Below are 14,250 nucleotides of genomic sequence, written 5' to 3'. Positions count from 1 at the left end.
GGCCAGGACCGGGCTCAGAGGAAGCTAACATCAAAGTATGATACATTAAAAACATAAATCGATCAATTGATTGAAATACAGCTTAAAATCATATTTGGAGCAGAATAAAATCAGATGGCAACCCACAGATTATAACTATAGGGACGCGGGTGGCACTAAAGGGATGTTGGTGGTGCTGAGCCTAGGACTTGCTGATCAGAAGGTCGGCGGTTCAAATCCCCGCGACGGGGTGAGCTCCCGTCTCTGCTCCTGCCAACCTAGCAGTTTGGAAGCATGTCAAAGTGCAAGTAGATAAATAGGTACCACTCCGGCGGGAAGGTAAACGGCGTTTCTGTGCGCTGCTCTGGTTCGCCAGAAGCGGCTTAGTCATGCTGGCCACATGACCCGGAAGCCGTCTGCGGACAAACGCTGGCTCCCTCGGCCAGTAAAGCAAGATGAGCGCTGCAACTCCAGAGTTGGTCACGACTGGACCTAATGGTCAGGGGTCCCTTTACCTTTATAGGGGATGCAATGAACCTTGGAAGGAGGAGGAGGAGGAGGGAAGAAACTGAATATAGAGAATATGATGGGAAATGTTTGTGGTGAGACGTAAAAATGGAAAACTCAATAGAAACTCTCTCTGGCTATAAAATAATGAAATGAAATATAATAATAATCCCGGACGCCATTTTCAGAGGCGAATCCCGGGACGTGTCCTGGAAAACACGGACGTATGGCAGGCCGGGGAATTCTGAGGGAAAGAACCGATTCCCTTGCGGAGAGGCCGTTGCGGAGGAGTCTCGTGTAGCAGCAACGCCCCCCCCCCCCCCACCGTGGGAGTGGCGCCGGCTGTAGCCGCTCCTTCCTGAGGGAGGCGCTCGGAATCCACGGCCGGCGGCGCAGAGCGAGGCGGCGCGAGCGGCGGCGGCGCCGGCCTCCCTGCCCGGCTCCAGCAGCAGCAGCAGCAGCAGCAGCGGTCGCTGGCTGGCTGGCTGCTTCTTCTTCTTCTTCTTCTGCCGCCCTTGTGCGGAGGAGGCCGGGCCGTGGGAGGGGCCGCCGCCGCCCAGGTGCCGCCGCCGCCGCCGCCAGCAAAGCCCGACGTGTGCCTCCGCGGCGCCGGCGGCTGGAGAGAAGTTTTCGCTCGGAGCCGCCGCCTTCTCCTCCTCCTCTGCCTCAGCTGCGCGCCGAGAAGCGGACTCTGTGGTGACGGCGGAGAGGCGGCAGCAGCAGCAGCAGCGGGACCCTCAGCTCGGGACGCCGCCACCCGCCTCCCCAGCGCCATGGCCGCGCGCTCCCGGCGCCCGTGGCTCAGCGTGGCGCTGGGGCTGGTGCTGGGCTTCACCGTCGCCTCGTGGCTCGTCGCGCCCAAAGTGGCCGAGCTGAGCGAGAGGAAAAGGCGAGGCGGCGGCGGCGGCGGCGGCGGCGTGAGTTCCGCCGGGGCGGGCGTCGTCGGCGGCCGCCTCTGCGCTTTCTACGGCCGCGCGGCTGCGCTGCCCGCGGACAAGATGCAGCTGCGCCCTGAGGCGGCTGAAGCGGAGAAGCAGAGGCGGGAACCGGAGGGCCAGCCCGCGCCCGCGCCCGCTTTTGCCGTGGCAGCCGCCGGAGAAGGAGACCCGTCACCCCCGCCGTCGCCGCCGCCGCCTCTGGAGGCGGAGGAGGAGGAGGAAGAAGACGAGGAAGAAGGCGCCGGGCGCCACGGCAGCAGCAGCAGCCACAACGGCAGCGGGGACTACGCGGGCGCGCCAGGCTGCGCGCCCCGCGGCCGCTTCCTCTACGTCGGGGTGATGACCGCGCAGAAGTACCTGGGCAGCCGCGCGCTGGCGGCGCAGCGGACGTGGGCCGCCTCCATCCCCGGCCGGGTGGAGTTCTTCTCCAGCCAAGGCTCGGTGCCTCCGGCCGCCTCGAGAGGGGAGCGGCCGCTGCCCGTCGTCGCCTTGCCCGGCGTGGACGACTCGTACCCGCCGCAGAAGAAGTCCTTCATGATGCTCAAGTACATGCACGACCACTACCTGGACGCCTACGAGTGGTTCATGCGCGCCGACGACGACGTCTACATCAAAGGTACATCAAAGGATGGAGAGGGGCGCCCTGTTTCACAAAGTAAAAGCCAGGACACCCCAAAAGTTGTTGAGTGTTTTTTTTTTAGGAAGACCCGAAATCGATGAGCTTCTTTTTAAAGGAAACCCCCAAAAGTTGTTGAGTTTTTAAAGACAAAACCCAAAAGTTGCTGAGCTTCCACCCAAAAATGATTTTTTGATTGACTTTGGAAATCCCCCCCTCCCAAGTCAATTCCGCCTTTGAAATCTCGGTCATGTCTTTGAAAAGCTAGACGTTATGGCTGCCCCATATTTTTATAAACATGAAATTTATAATGCAAGTTGCATGTTCTTTGGAGCAAGTGTGAAGTAGATTTGTTGTTTGGCCTGCTAAATGATGGTCAAGCTGTTTTCTGGGTGCAGTGTTAAAACACCTGAAGCTATGGCAGCCCTGTGGATGGATGGCGGGGCTGAAGGGCTGAGCCCCGGGACTTGCTACTGACATTTCCCGGGTTTTTAAGCTCTGAACAACCATGTGAAGTATGGTGAAACAAGGCCGACCTGAGCATGGGCAGAGTGCATGGGCGCACCACTGAGAAAGTCTCGGTAGATGCCTGCACGTGTGAAACTGTAGACCACCAGGCCTTCTGGGCATGCAAGAGTGGAGACTCGATGCCACTCATTTTAGGAGTTGTTCTGGAGCGGCATCTTACACGCGTCCTGCAATCCTGAGCGTTAGGGCAGTGATGTGCCCCACTGACATCAGTGCAAACATGAATAGGATTGTGCTGCAGCCCATAGGAGCTGGTGCCTTGGGTGCCTGATCACCCACCAAATTTCCCATGAAGGGGTTGGGCAAATTTCAGTGCCAGGGCCAGTCACACTGCATGGCAACCTACAAGTGATTAAGAGTAGCACCTATCCTATTCAGGCCCTTTCTCCAGTTGGCTTACCTTGCAGAGTTGTCAAAAAGGGACACACTGAGATGTATTTCTTTTTTTGCAAAGCTGAGTTTGTTGCATCAGGTTTCAACAAGTTGGTTAGAATCTCAGGTGCTTTGGGTAGCTTTCTGCTGCATCCTACCTGCAATAAATAACTTGGAAAGTTATGCCATTTAATGACCCCTTTTTAAAACAGAAGTGAGTGTGGCAGCATGGCTGGCTTCCTAGATCTCTAGTGGTTTTGTTGAGCACACACCTGCCTATGCAGGTCCCTGCCCCACCTTCCAAACTCCAGGACTTTGCTTAGACCTGTCAGTGTTTGTCAGAGTTTTAGGCTCTGTTTTTCCTCTGGCCGAGAGCCCATCTTGTGGAAGAATCTTAAGTCACCTGCAGTGTGGGATGAAAACAAACAAACCCAGTCTTCCCTCTGGCCTTAATTGATTGAAATACACACATTCACTTATTATTTCTACAAATTTGGAGTTTTACTTGCATTAACATATTATCAAGAGCAGTGATATTCACAGTAAATGTTCTGAAGTACTGTAGTCACAGAAACTGTGACTTGCTTGAAAGTGTGATGGGAGACCTGTGGAAACAGCCAGGAAGCTTCAGGACTATTTTGTTGTGTATTATTATTAGACTATTATAAAAGTTATACTGGTAGAAGGTAGATGAGTTGGATTTCTTCCTAGCAGTATACGCAGTCTGATGTGGTATTTAATTGCATGAAAGCTTTTATGGTTTGCAGCTTGTTAAGGATTTGCAGGTTTGTGATGAGTTCCAGCAGAACAGCTGGGATCTAGTGCTTAAGGATAAAGACAAACCAGTTTATTGTCTCAGAAAGTTTTGCAAGGTGAAGCTGGAAGTGGACAGAGAAAGTTGTAGGATGCATATACATTGTTGTGACAGGCTGAAGGGAAGAGAAGTGAACAAGGCAAGAGGTTGAAAGTGCAAGGAATAATTCATGCCAATAACTGGGTGTAAAACAAGATTATGATGTCTCATCCATACATAATCTATTCTCTTTTTTTAGATTTAGAAAGCATAGCCTATATTTTTGTACTCAGCCACATGTAAACATTTCTTTAATGTCATTAACATCAAATACTGGAATTATCTTTCAATTCTTTGCTTATTTTCAAGATCACTTGGCATGTTGTGCAAGTGACATGTTGAGATCCTGGTGTCCGTAGCTCTGTGGGCAATGCAGAAAGGAGCATGTGTTTCAGAAGTAATGTGCTTGTCAGCATAATAATCAGTTTCCTCCATCCATAAGTAGTAAGGAATGTTGATAACATTTCCTCTTAGAAATAAGATTGAAGTGTTCACTTCAGTCCCTGATTTGGTTAAAAAGTTCTTAGTTTCACTTAAGTAACTGTTTATGCATTACAGAGACAGCAAATGGTCAAAGTGCGATCATCCAGATGTTATTGGTTTCATATTTCTGTATTGCACTGGTTACCAGTGTTGTTCTTTAGTCGGAACTTTCTTTAAGTTACAAGGCAAAAGGAACTGACTGGTCTCAAGACTTTTCAAGGAATATCAATATCAATTATGGAACCAAGGCATCTTTTTGCTCAACTATGCCCCTTTTTGAACTCTATGACCAACTGGGAATATAGCCTTCTAGGAACACAATCACAGTTAAATATGTCTTGGGCTGCAACCCTATACTCATTTACTGGTAGTAAAGCACATAGAACCTAGTGGAACTTACATTTGAGTTAATCACGAGTTAACAAAAAGGTGCTGAAACCTGTCAAATGTTGTCCAAACATAATTGTTCTCTGGCCTCTCCAGTAAAAAGAAATAATCCTGCCTAAGCTCCTGTCAGGGAAAAAGGGTGGAAGAGAGATAAACAATCAATCTAGTTTACATGGTGTGAAATAAAACGCTAGGGATATGTTAATTTAGGGTTGATACATTGTTGTTTTTTAGTATGCTACAGTTGAATTTCTTGCATCACTCAGCTTTGCAACCTAAGGGTGGCAGTCCATCCTCATCTTACCCTTTGTAAGTATACAGGTAGCATTACATGTTGGTTATCCACTGCTGTCCTTTTTAACTTAGGAACTGGAATGCAAACGCTTCAGTTCTTTAATGACTTTAAATATTTTTTGCCCCCGTTTTAAAATGTAAGGAAGATAAAAGTAAAAAATTGCAAAGTGTATGTTATGTTGTTGCTTAATTCAGTGCATTTTTGTTGTTGTTCACCATCTTTCACCCTGTTCAGCTCTTAATAGAGATAGGCAACTTGTCACATTCCTGGTCTGGGTTTGCAGCAGGGCATTGTGGAAAACCTTTATACAGATTCATCAGGGCAGAATCTGCATGCATAAGTACCCTCCCTTGTGCACATTGCGGATGTACTTCCAGGTGCACATCTCTACGTGCATTAGGATGCTTACCTGAGCCCCACTGAAGTGGATGGATGTGTCCCTTGTTGCAAATGGGAATGCACGTCCTTTGAGTGCATTTGGGCTACTGACAGTATATATGTTTTATTATTGTAAATCCAGAGAGTATGTTGCTTGAGTGGAGAAATTTTAAAGCAGTGCTCAAGGTATTGCAGTACTTCCTTAAGAAACTCAAGTCCATTGATTTCATTGGGTATGTTCTGAGTATGGCTAAGGTTGGATGTCACACGCTGTTATTATGTAGCAAATAATGGTCAATATTACCAGTGATGTTAAGAGACTGTGAAAATTGGTAATGAAGTGGATCAATCTGAGTTACACTGCAAAAAGAATAAAAATCATTTAATGTGTGCATTGTGATAATCTCTCTCTCTCTATATATAAACAAACTGTGTGTCCTCATATGAAATGGTCTTCCTTACAAGTGTCAGTTTTCAAGTTAACATATTCAGCCATGGAAGTGCAGGGGAACATGTACTTATTGATGGTTCAAATTGCTTTCTACACCAAGACTAAACTTTTAAAAAATGTTAATAAACTCAGACAGATGGGCAGAGTATAAATAATAAATTATTATTATTATTATTATTATTATTATTATTATTATTATTACTACTACTACTACTTTGATACATAACATTGGACTCTGCAGCTGCTTTTGAAATTTGCCAGGTGCTAGGCACATATTGCACCTGGCTGTCAGTCAGTTGTGACCAAGTGAAGATGTCCAGGTGCCAGAATGATGCCTGACGTCTCCACCATCTGGAGATACATGCCTGGAGATCCTTGGATCTTGACTGTTTTCGTGCACTAGCAACACATCCTATAGAATTCTGCCCATGATATTTGATCTGCACAATTGGACCAAATTTCAGGAACCAAAAGGTTGTACAGTGGTACCTCAGGTTACAGACACTTCAGGTTACAGACTCCGCTAACCCAGAAATAGTACCACGGGTTAAGAACTTTGCTTCAGGATGAGAACAGAAATCGGGCGGCGGCAGCGGAAGGCCCCATTAGCTAAAGTGGTCCCTCAGGTTAAGAACAGTTTCAGGTTAAGAACAGACCTCCAGAACGAATTAAGTTCTTAACCTGAGGTACCACTGTACTGAAAAATAGACTTTTGAGGCATCTTGCCCCAAAATGGCAACCAGGCATTCCGTTTTTGGCAACTGTAACTCTGGTTTAAGGAGTCACTTGGTGCCTAGCGTATATACAGTATCTGAGTTTATAACACTGCTCTGCAACAATGACGTTGCGGTAGCCTGCAACAGAATCAAAAGAGGAATGGAGGAAGCTGCCTTATACGGAGTCAAACCATCGTAACTTAGTACTGTTTGCACGGACTTGCATTGGCTCTTCAAGATTTCAGGCAGAAGGTCATACCCGGTCCTATCTGGAGATGCCAGGCATTGAACCCGGGACATTCTGTATGTAAAGCAAATACACTGCTACATTTCATGGCCCTTCCCCTTTAAAAGGTTTTTATAAAGTTCATTTATCCATATAACTATTGCCCTCTATTTTAAATTTAATTTGCGCTTCAGTATATTCAATTAGAATTAAATTCCATTGATTTTAGTGGGATTTACTTTAAGGAAAGTATATAGTTATACTCCCTTATTTTAACTTGCATTATTTATCACTGTCATAATCAGATCTCATCCTTGCAAATACACGTCTATGTCGGTAATTTCATTTTAATTTTTTTTTAAAAAAGGTGCATGCTCCAACTTTGCTTGCTTGGGCAATTCCTCTACTTTTTCCATATTCTTCTTGTGCCACTGTTGTAGTTACTTACCTCCCTTTATTGATTTTGGATCTAGTTGATGAATGGATCACCGAACTATTTTAAGTTTCGGTATGCTTTTCTTCCACCCAGGGGCTTGAATGACCCTTGAATGCCCAGAAACTCAGCAGTGTGTATATGATGGTAACAGTCATAGAGAAAGGGAAAATAGGTACAGTTGCATCAGTAACCAAGTGGGGAGAAAGTGGATGGGGGACATTGGTGTATTTTAAGCTTGCCATATAACTCTTGAATCTGGGAATTAGTTTATATCCATAGAACTTGGAGTTCTGCTTGCATAATGGGGCTTTCCATTCCCTTTACCCCACTGTAGATCCTGAAAAGGTTGCTCATGAAGTTTGAAATCCAGTGTAGGAGGATGCAACTGGGGGGTGATGGAGGTAGGAAATGGTAGGAATCTGATTTCCCCTTGTGTAAGCAGAAGTGTCTTTTACTGGTTCTAGGGACTAAGCCACTGTCATAAATAAACATTGACTTAATATGACAGGCAGTCATGGCCCCAGTAGCATGTAGAAAGTTTTCAAAGTCCTACTATCCTTCTCTTCCTCTTGCCTTGGTATGCTTTAATTTCGTTGAAGCGGAAGAGAGGTAATTGCTGTGTTAGAGCAAGTGATTATAGTTGTAATGTTGAAAGACAGAATCTCTTGATTGTGTGGCATAAACAATATTTCCTCTCCTTTTTCTTACAGGGGAAAAATTGGAAGAGTTCCTTCGGTCACTGAACAGCAGTAAACCTCTCTATTTGGGCCAGACAGGACTGGGGAATATTGAAGAACTTGGAAAACTGGGCCTTGAGCCAGGAGAGAATTTCTGCATGGGAGGACCTGGGATGATCTTCAGCCGCGAAGTTCTTAGGAGGATGGTGCCACATATAGGTGAATGCCTTCGAGAAATGTACACTACTCACGAGGATGTGGAAGTGGGCCGATGTGTTCGGCGGTTTGGTGGAACTCAGTGTGTCTGGTCATATGAGGTAAGGAAGAGTGGATTAGTAATGGTGGTTTTCAAAGTTAAACGTCTTCCTATATACATAAAATGTAAAGCTGTCATTCACACAGTCCTAATTGGAGGATATGCCCCCACACTGGAGCATTTGTAGGGCCCCATCACAATTCTGGATTTGCATGAAGTCAGGTTGGGGGGTGGGGGAGCAAAAGAGAAGGCAGGGTTTAAAATGGCGGTTGAATAAAGGAAACAGAGGGGGAAGTGGTTTTTTAAAACAATGGCAGAGGTGAGAGCTGAGTGAGCAGGATGGGTTGGGAGAAGTGGTTGTTTAAAACATGGGTAGGCAAACTAAGGCCTGGGGGCCGAATCCGGCCCAGTCGCCTTCTAAATCCGGCCCACGGACTGTCTGGGAATCAGCATGTTTTTACAGGAGTAGAATGTGTGCTTTTATTTAAAATGCATCTCTGGGTTATTTGTGGGGCATAGGAATTCATCCCCCCCCTCAAAATATAGTCTGGCCCCTCACAAGGTCTGAGGGACAGTGGACCGGCCCCCTGCTGAAAAAGTTTGCTGACCCCTGGTTTAAAACATAACTGTTTTGCCTCAAGCTCACTTCCTGCACCTCCCCCCTGATATATAGGTCCATTCTCTGTTGACACTAATCAACCCACTATGATGAGGGGAGCCAATTTAGACGAAACTACTGTATGTCTTCTTAATATACATGGAGCAGAAAAACTCTGTTTTCTACATCCATAGCCCACCCTAAAAAAACCAGTTGTGAAAATGTCTACCAAGCTTGAAGCCCTATGCACATTTGATATACGTTTTGTCAAAATTAAATGAAAACATCTGTGTGAGCATTGTCAGGATCAAGTTATTAATCCCCATAACTTTTCAGCAAGGCGACATGCCTAGATTTGGCGTAGCATCAATGGATGACATAAACAGTCATAACTTTTATTATGCATATGATCCATGTTTTTGTGCTGGTGGTTTAGTAGTAGAATATGCTTGCCCCTGTGTCACTATCTCATTAAGTAGTGAAAAAAGTCAATTTAAATAGGCCAATGAAAGAGGTTATGTGCCATGAAAAACAAAACGCAGAAGAGCAATTGGGTTTGTGCATTATACAGCAAATTTCAGCTAAGGGTACCCTGTTCTTTTGATTGAATGTATTTTTTAAGTAAAGCCTATGTCTTCTAAACTTCTATGTTCTATAAATATATTAAAACCAGTATGATATATTAAAATGTAATATGTAAAATATCAGCTTTATAATTATTTCAATGAAACTCCTTAATTGAGTTGTGACCTTTGGGAGGAAAATACTAATTTCAGGAGTTTTTCAGGGCATTATTCAAGAATCTGTTCTGAGCTTTGGAAAGTAAGATGATGTGCTCTTTCTTTATCCAAAACATTTACTTGTGAGTTCATCTTCATTATTTCAGGCTGCAGTCCTACCACCTTGGAGTAAATTTCACTGAATATAGTGGAGTTAACCTGAGTAAATATGTATTTGTTGTTTAGTTGTTTAGTCATGTCCGACTCTTTGTGACCCCATGGACCAGAGCACGCCAGGCACTCCTGTCTTCTACTGCCTTCTGCAGTTTGGTCAAACTCATGTTAGTAGCTAACATGTTAGTTAGCTACTAATTCATGTTAGTAGCTAAACCAAAATATGTATCAGTTTGCATAATGTGTTGGTTTTTAAAGTGAGAATGTGACCATTTTTATTTGGTTGGCTGTACATTTACATTTTCAGTGTGCAAATAGTGAAGTACTTACATTGTCTTTAGTGGACCTTTGCTGAAAGTAATTTAAAGTGAGTGCAGATTATTTGCCGACCTTAAAAATAAATCCTTTGAGAAGAATCTCTACTGGCATTTTAGATATATTCTTTTTCATTTCATGTTGACTATCAGCACACGGTTTCTCTAGATCCCCTGGGATTAATGTTGTAATGCTAAATTAAGTACAGGATTTCACTGAATTTGCAGGAGCATATGTATTAATGGTACATAGTTCACGGGAAGACCCGAAAAGGCTTAAAACATTGGGACTATTGGGATGGCCATTTAACCTTGGGTCGTATATGGAAATTTCAGAACACACTGCAACTCTGTGATGGAGTATCTTTGAATCAAATACTTGGAACATGCCACAAACAAGCCTGATACTCGTTGTCAAACATTTCTAGCTTGAAAATGTGCCTGCCATGCAGAGTAGGAATATTTCCTGTAAATGCCTTGCTCTTTTGTGTTGGTACATAATTTCTTCCCAGCCGCTGCTTCAGTTACATTTTTCTTTGAAATCAGAACCTTGTCTTCCTAGGTGATGGCTGTCAGATTTTGCATGGTAATGATGTCAGTGGGAGCAAACCAAGCTAGTTCAGAGTGATGACAACTTTGTTATCATCTCTTGTCTCGTACTTAGTTTGCAGCCTTAGGAAGATAGTTCGTCTATCTAATCCAGCATTCTGGTTGCAGCTGCTTTCTGTGTGGCAGAGAATATGGGCAGCCGTGGCCCCATGTTTGTCTTAATGTTGTCCAAGGTAGAAAGATGAGGAATGTGTCATTTGTGAGTTGGCTCACTTTTGGAGATATATGCTTGAACAGCAAATTCCAACAAAAGAAACTGCATTGGGATATCTGTTTAAGAGTGGAGAAGCAGTGTGTTTGTTTTTTTGGGGGTGGGGGAAGATATGGTTTCAAAATCAGTTTGGTTTGTATTTGGTTTGGTATGATTTAACAAACCATAGTTACAGCATAGATCTCCCTCCAGAAACTGCTGCTGTGCCATATAGAGTAGAGTGTATTCATGAACCTGATTTGCTTTTATTTTTCTCTGCAAAGGTATTTAAAAACCCAGTTTAGGGAAAGGTTATCTCAGTAAATACCAGGTTAATGAAATTGGTTCATTTTGACTTTCCATTGACAAGTTGCTGTTACTTATTTCCTGCATCCGTTCTCTGATATGCAGCATGACTACAAATATACTATACTGTACTAGTACCATCAGATTTTGAGTCCTTATAGTAAAAATATATAATAATGGGATGGTTTGGACATCCTTCTAAACTGTAGTTTTATAAACATGCTGCAACAAGGGTTACAAATTCCCTCATGCATGGCTGCAAGGAGTTATGAAACTTTTGCTTCTCTCTTAGATTAACTGTAGCTGGATGTGACATTTGAACCTGCACAAACTGGTTAGTCGTAACTGTGGCTTACTGAAATTAACTAACTTCAAACTGTTTTTTTTATTAAGCTACTTTGTTTCAACATGCCATAGTTTAGACTCTCCAGTTCAGGATTTGATGACATCTGATCCAAAGTTGGTCTAGGATGAAAATGGAAGCTTCCAATCTCCTTCCAGACACACTGGAATAGGAGAGATGAGCATGTGAGCCCGTCTTGCTGCTGTTCGTTCACATAATGCAAATCTATTGTTTAAAGTTCTGTCTCATTGTGGCCATACTGGGGGAAAAAAATGCAAATATAGAAGCTTAAGTAACTTGCAATATCGCTTGTGAAGCTTCCTGACCCCCCATATGTATTGTTTCTCTAATAGTTTTTGTATTTGTTAAATATATTTTAATTATTTCACACAGATGTATTGGCTTTTCCAGCTGGCTTTCATTGGTGTTTGGGTTAAGATAAATTAGTTACAGAACGTAATAGCTTAATATCTTGCACTATTAGGCAAGCTGATGCTTATTTGCTGAATGTGTTGGCCTAGTGAGCTAGTAAAATTGCTAATGAACAAGAACCCATTTTTATGCCTATAACCTAGTTACACAGCAATAGCCTAACTGCAACATAGAGCCAAATATTGCTCTGGGGCTTGTGGACATCACTTGAACGTGTTAATATTATCTTAAAACAACAATTTGGCATTCCTTTGTTCTGTCATTATATTCTAAGGAGTGAAGAGAGTAAGTAAACAGAAGGAAAAGACTGAGGGAAGGTGGGTGGCTTTTGTGTCCTGGAAATTGGCATTGATTCTGCTTTGGAGTGAGTTTTGCTCTCCCAGAAAGAACAAGTATGCCATTTCATGGTACTCCTTGATCTATCATTTACTTGGCCTCCTGGTGGCCAGAGTGTTTTTTACCAGCTTCAGCTGGTTCGCCAAAAGTGACTGTTCCTGGATAAGGATAGCCTAGCCATAGTGAGACAGGCTTTTGGTAATCTACTACTATATTACTGTAATGCATTATATGTGTGGTTACCCTTCAAGACAATCTACAATAGGGGTAGGCAACCTAAGGCCCATGGGCCACAAGTGGCCCACGGGGGTCATTTAACTGGCCCACGAGCCACCCCCGAACTGAGCCGCCTACTTGGCGAGTCTCTGCGTGTGGTGCGGGGACTCGCTTCCGTGGCGCCAGAAATCACATCTGCACAGACGCCGGAAATCGTGGGCGCAATCCGGCCCATGGGAGGATCTCCACTAGAGTGAAATGGCCCAGGCGAGGTAAACCTTGCCGACCCCTGATCTAGAAGCTTCATTAGTACAGAACCCAGTTGCAATAATTTTCATGGGGGTAGAAAGAGTTGTTCCATAATTTTTTGAAAGATCTACATTGATATAATCTACCCACTTTCAAGCCCAATTTAAGATACTTGTGCTGGTCTTTTAAAGCCTTAAATGATTTAGGACCAAGATACTCTAGGAGAGCCTTTCCCCATCTTTTAGTATCCTGCTTTAGCCAAGGGTATGTTGTGGTTTGGGACGCAGGTGGCGCTGTGGGTTAAAGCCTCAGCGCCTAGGGCTTGCCGATCGAAAGGTCGGCGGTTCGAATCCCTTCGGCGGGGTGCGCTCCCGCTGCTCGGTCCCAGCGCCTGCCAACCTAGCAGTTCGAAAGCACCTCCGGGTGCAAGTAGATAAATAGGGACCGCTTACCAGCGGGAAGGTAAACGGCGTTTCCGTGTGCGGCTCTGGCTCTGGCTCTGGCTCTGGCCAGAGCAGCGATGTCACGCTGGCCACGTGACCCAGAAGTGTCTCCGGACAGCGCTGGCCCCTGGCCTCTTAAGTGAGATGGGCGCACAACCCCAGAGTCTGTCAAGACTGGCCCGTACGGGCAGGGGTACCTTTACCTTTACTTTTTATGTTGTGGTTTAATGTAAAGGTAAAGGAGCCCTGGTCAGTTAACTTGCGGTTGCTCTGTCCAGCTTCTGCCAACCTAGCAGTTCGAAAGCATACTAGTGCAAGTAGTAAATAGATACTGCTGCAGCGGGAAGGTAAATGATGTTTCCGTGCACTCTGGCACTCATCACGGTGTCCTGTTGCTCCAGAAGTGGTTTAGTCATGCTGGCCAAATGACCCGGAAAGCTGTCTGCGGACAAACACCGGCTCACTCAGCCTGAAGTGAGAGGAACTCCGCACCCCATAGTCGCCTTTCACTGGACTTAATGGTCCAGGGGTCCTTTACCTGCTTTTCTTTTCCTATGTTGTGGTTTCACTAAGGCATGGTTTTTTTGTCTATTTTTTAAAAAAATGGAATGCTTTTCCTAAGAAGACATGTGTGGCATTATCATTTGTAGGCAAATAAACATTTAAGAATTATTTAAATACAACAACATTTAGTAAGAATAATTTGGACTGGGGATGTGGAACATCAGTTCTACTGCTTTCAAAACATTTCACATTTCAGGCCAAATCTTGATTTTGTTATTAAGTATGTCCCTTTAAAGGTAAAGGTACCCCTGCCCGTACGGGCCAGTCGTGTCCGACTCTAGGGTTGTGTGCCCATCTCACTTAAGAGGCCGGGGGCCAGCGCTGTCCGCAGACACTTCCGGGTCACGTGGCCAGTGTGACAAGCTGCATCTGGTGAGCCAGCGCAGCACACGGAAACGCCGTTTGCCTTCCTGCTAGTAAGCGGTCCCTATTTATCTACTTGCACCCAGGGGTGCTTTCGAACTGCTAGGTTGGCAGGCGCTGGGACCGAGCAACGGGAGCGCACCCCACCGCGGGGATTCGAACCACCGACCTGACAATCGGCAAGTCCTAGGCGCTGAGGTTTTACCCACAACGCTACCTGCGTCCGAAGTGTGTCCCTTTACAATGTCTCTATGTGAATACAAACATTAACCATAGTTTGCCTGCTCATACTTCAT

The 14,250-nt window shown here is 45.0% G+C and overlaps 1 protein-coding gene across 1 annotated transcript in view; it reads left to right on the top strand.

Moving 5' to 3' along the window:
* The first annotated feature begins 1,233 nt into the window (after positions 1-1,233).
* CHSY3 (chondroitin sulfate synthase 3) overlaps positions 1,234-14,250 on the top strand; it is a 95,345-nt gene continuing 82,328 nt past the window's right edge. The window contains exons 1-2 of the mRNA XM_079995422.1: positions 1,234-2,040; positions 7,876-8,159. Coding sequence (XP_079851548.1) covers positions 1,260-2,040; positions 7,876-8,159 — 1,065 coding nt within the window. The 5' untranslated portion in view covers positions 1,234-1,259. The remainder of the gene's footprint in view (positions 2,041-7,875; positions 8,160-14,250) is intronic.

Source organism: Podarcis cretensis (assembly GCF_951804945.1).
Source record: "Podarcis cretensis genome assembly, chromosome: 11".
NCBI lineage: Eukaryota > Metazoa > Chordata > Lepidosauria > Squamata > Lacertidae > Podarcis > Podarcis cretensis.
The sequence above is the reverse complement of the archived record's forward strand: the minus strand, read 5'-3'. Positions and strand labels throughout refer to the sequence as shown.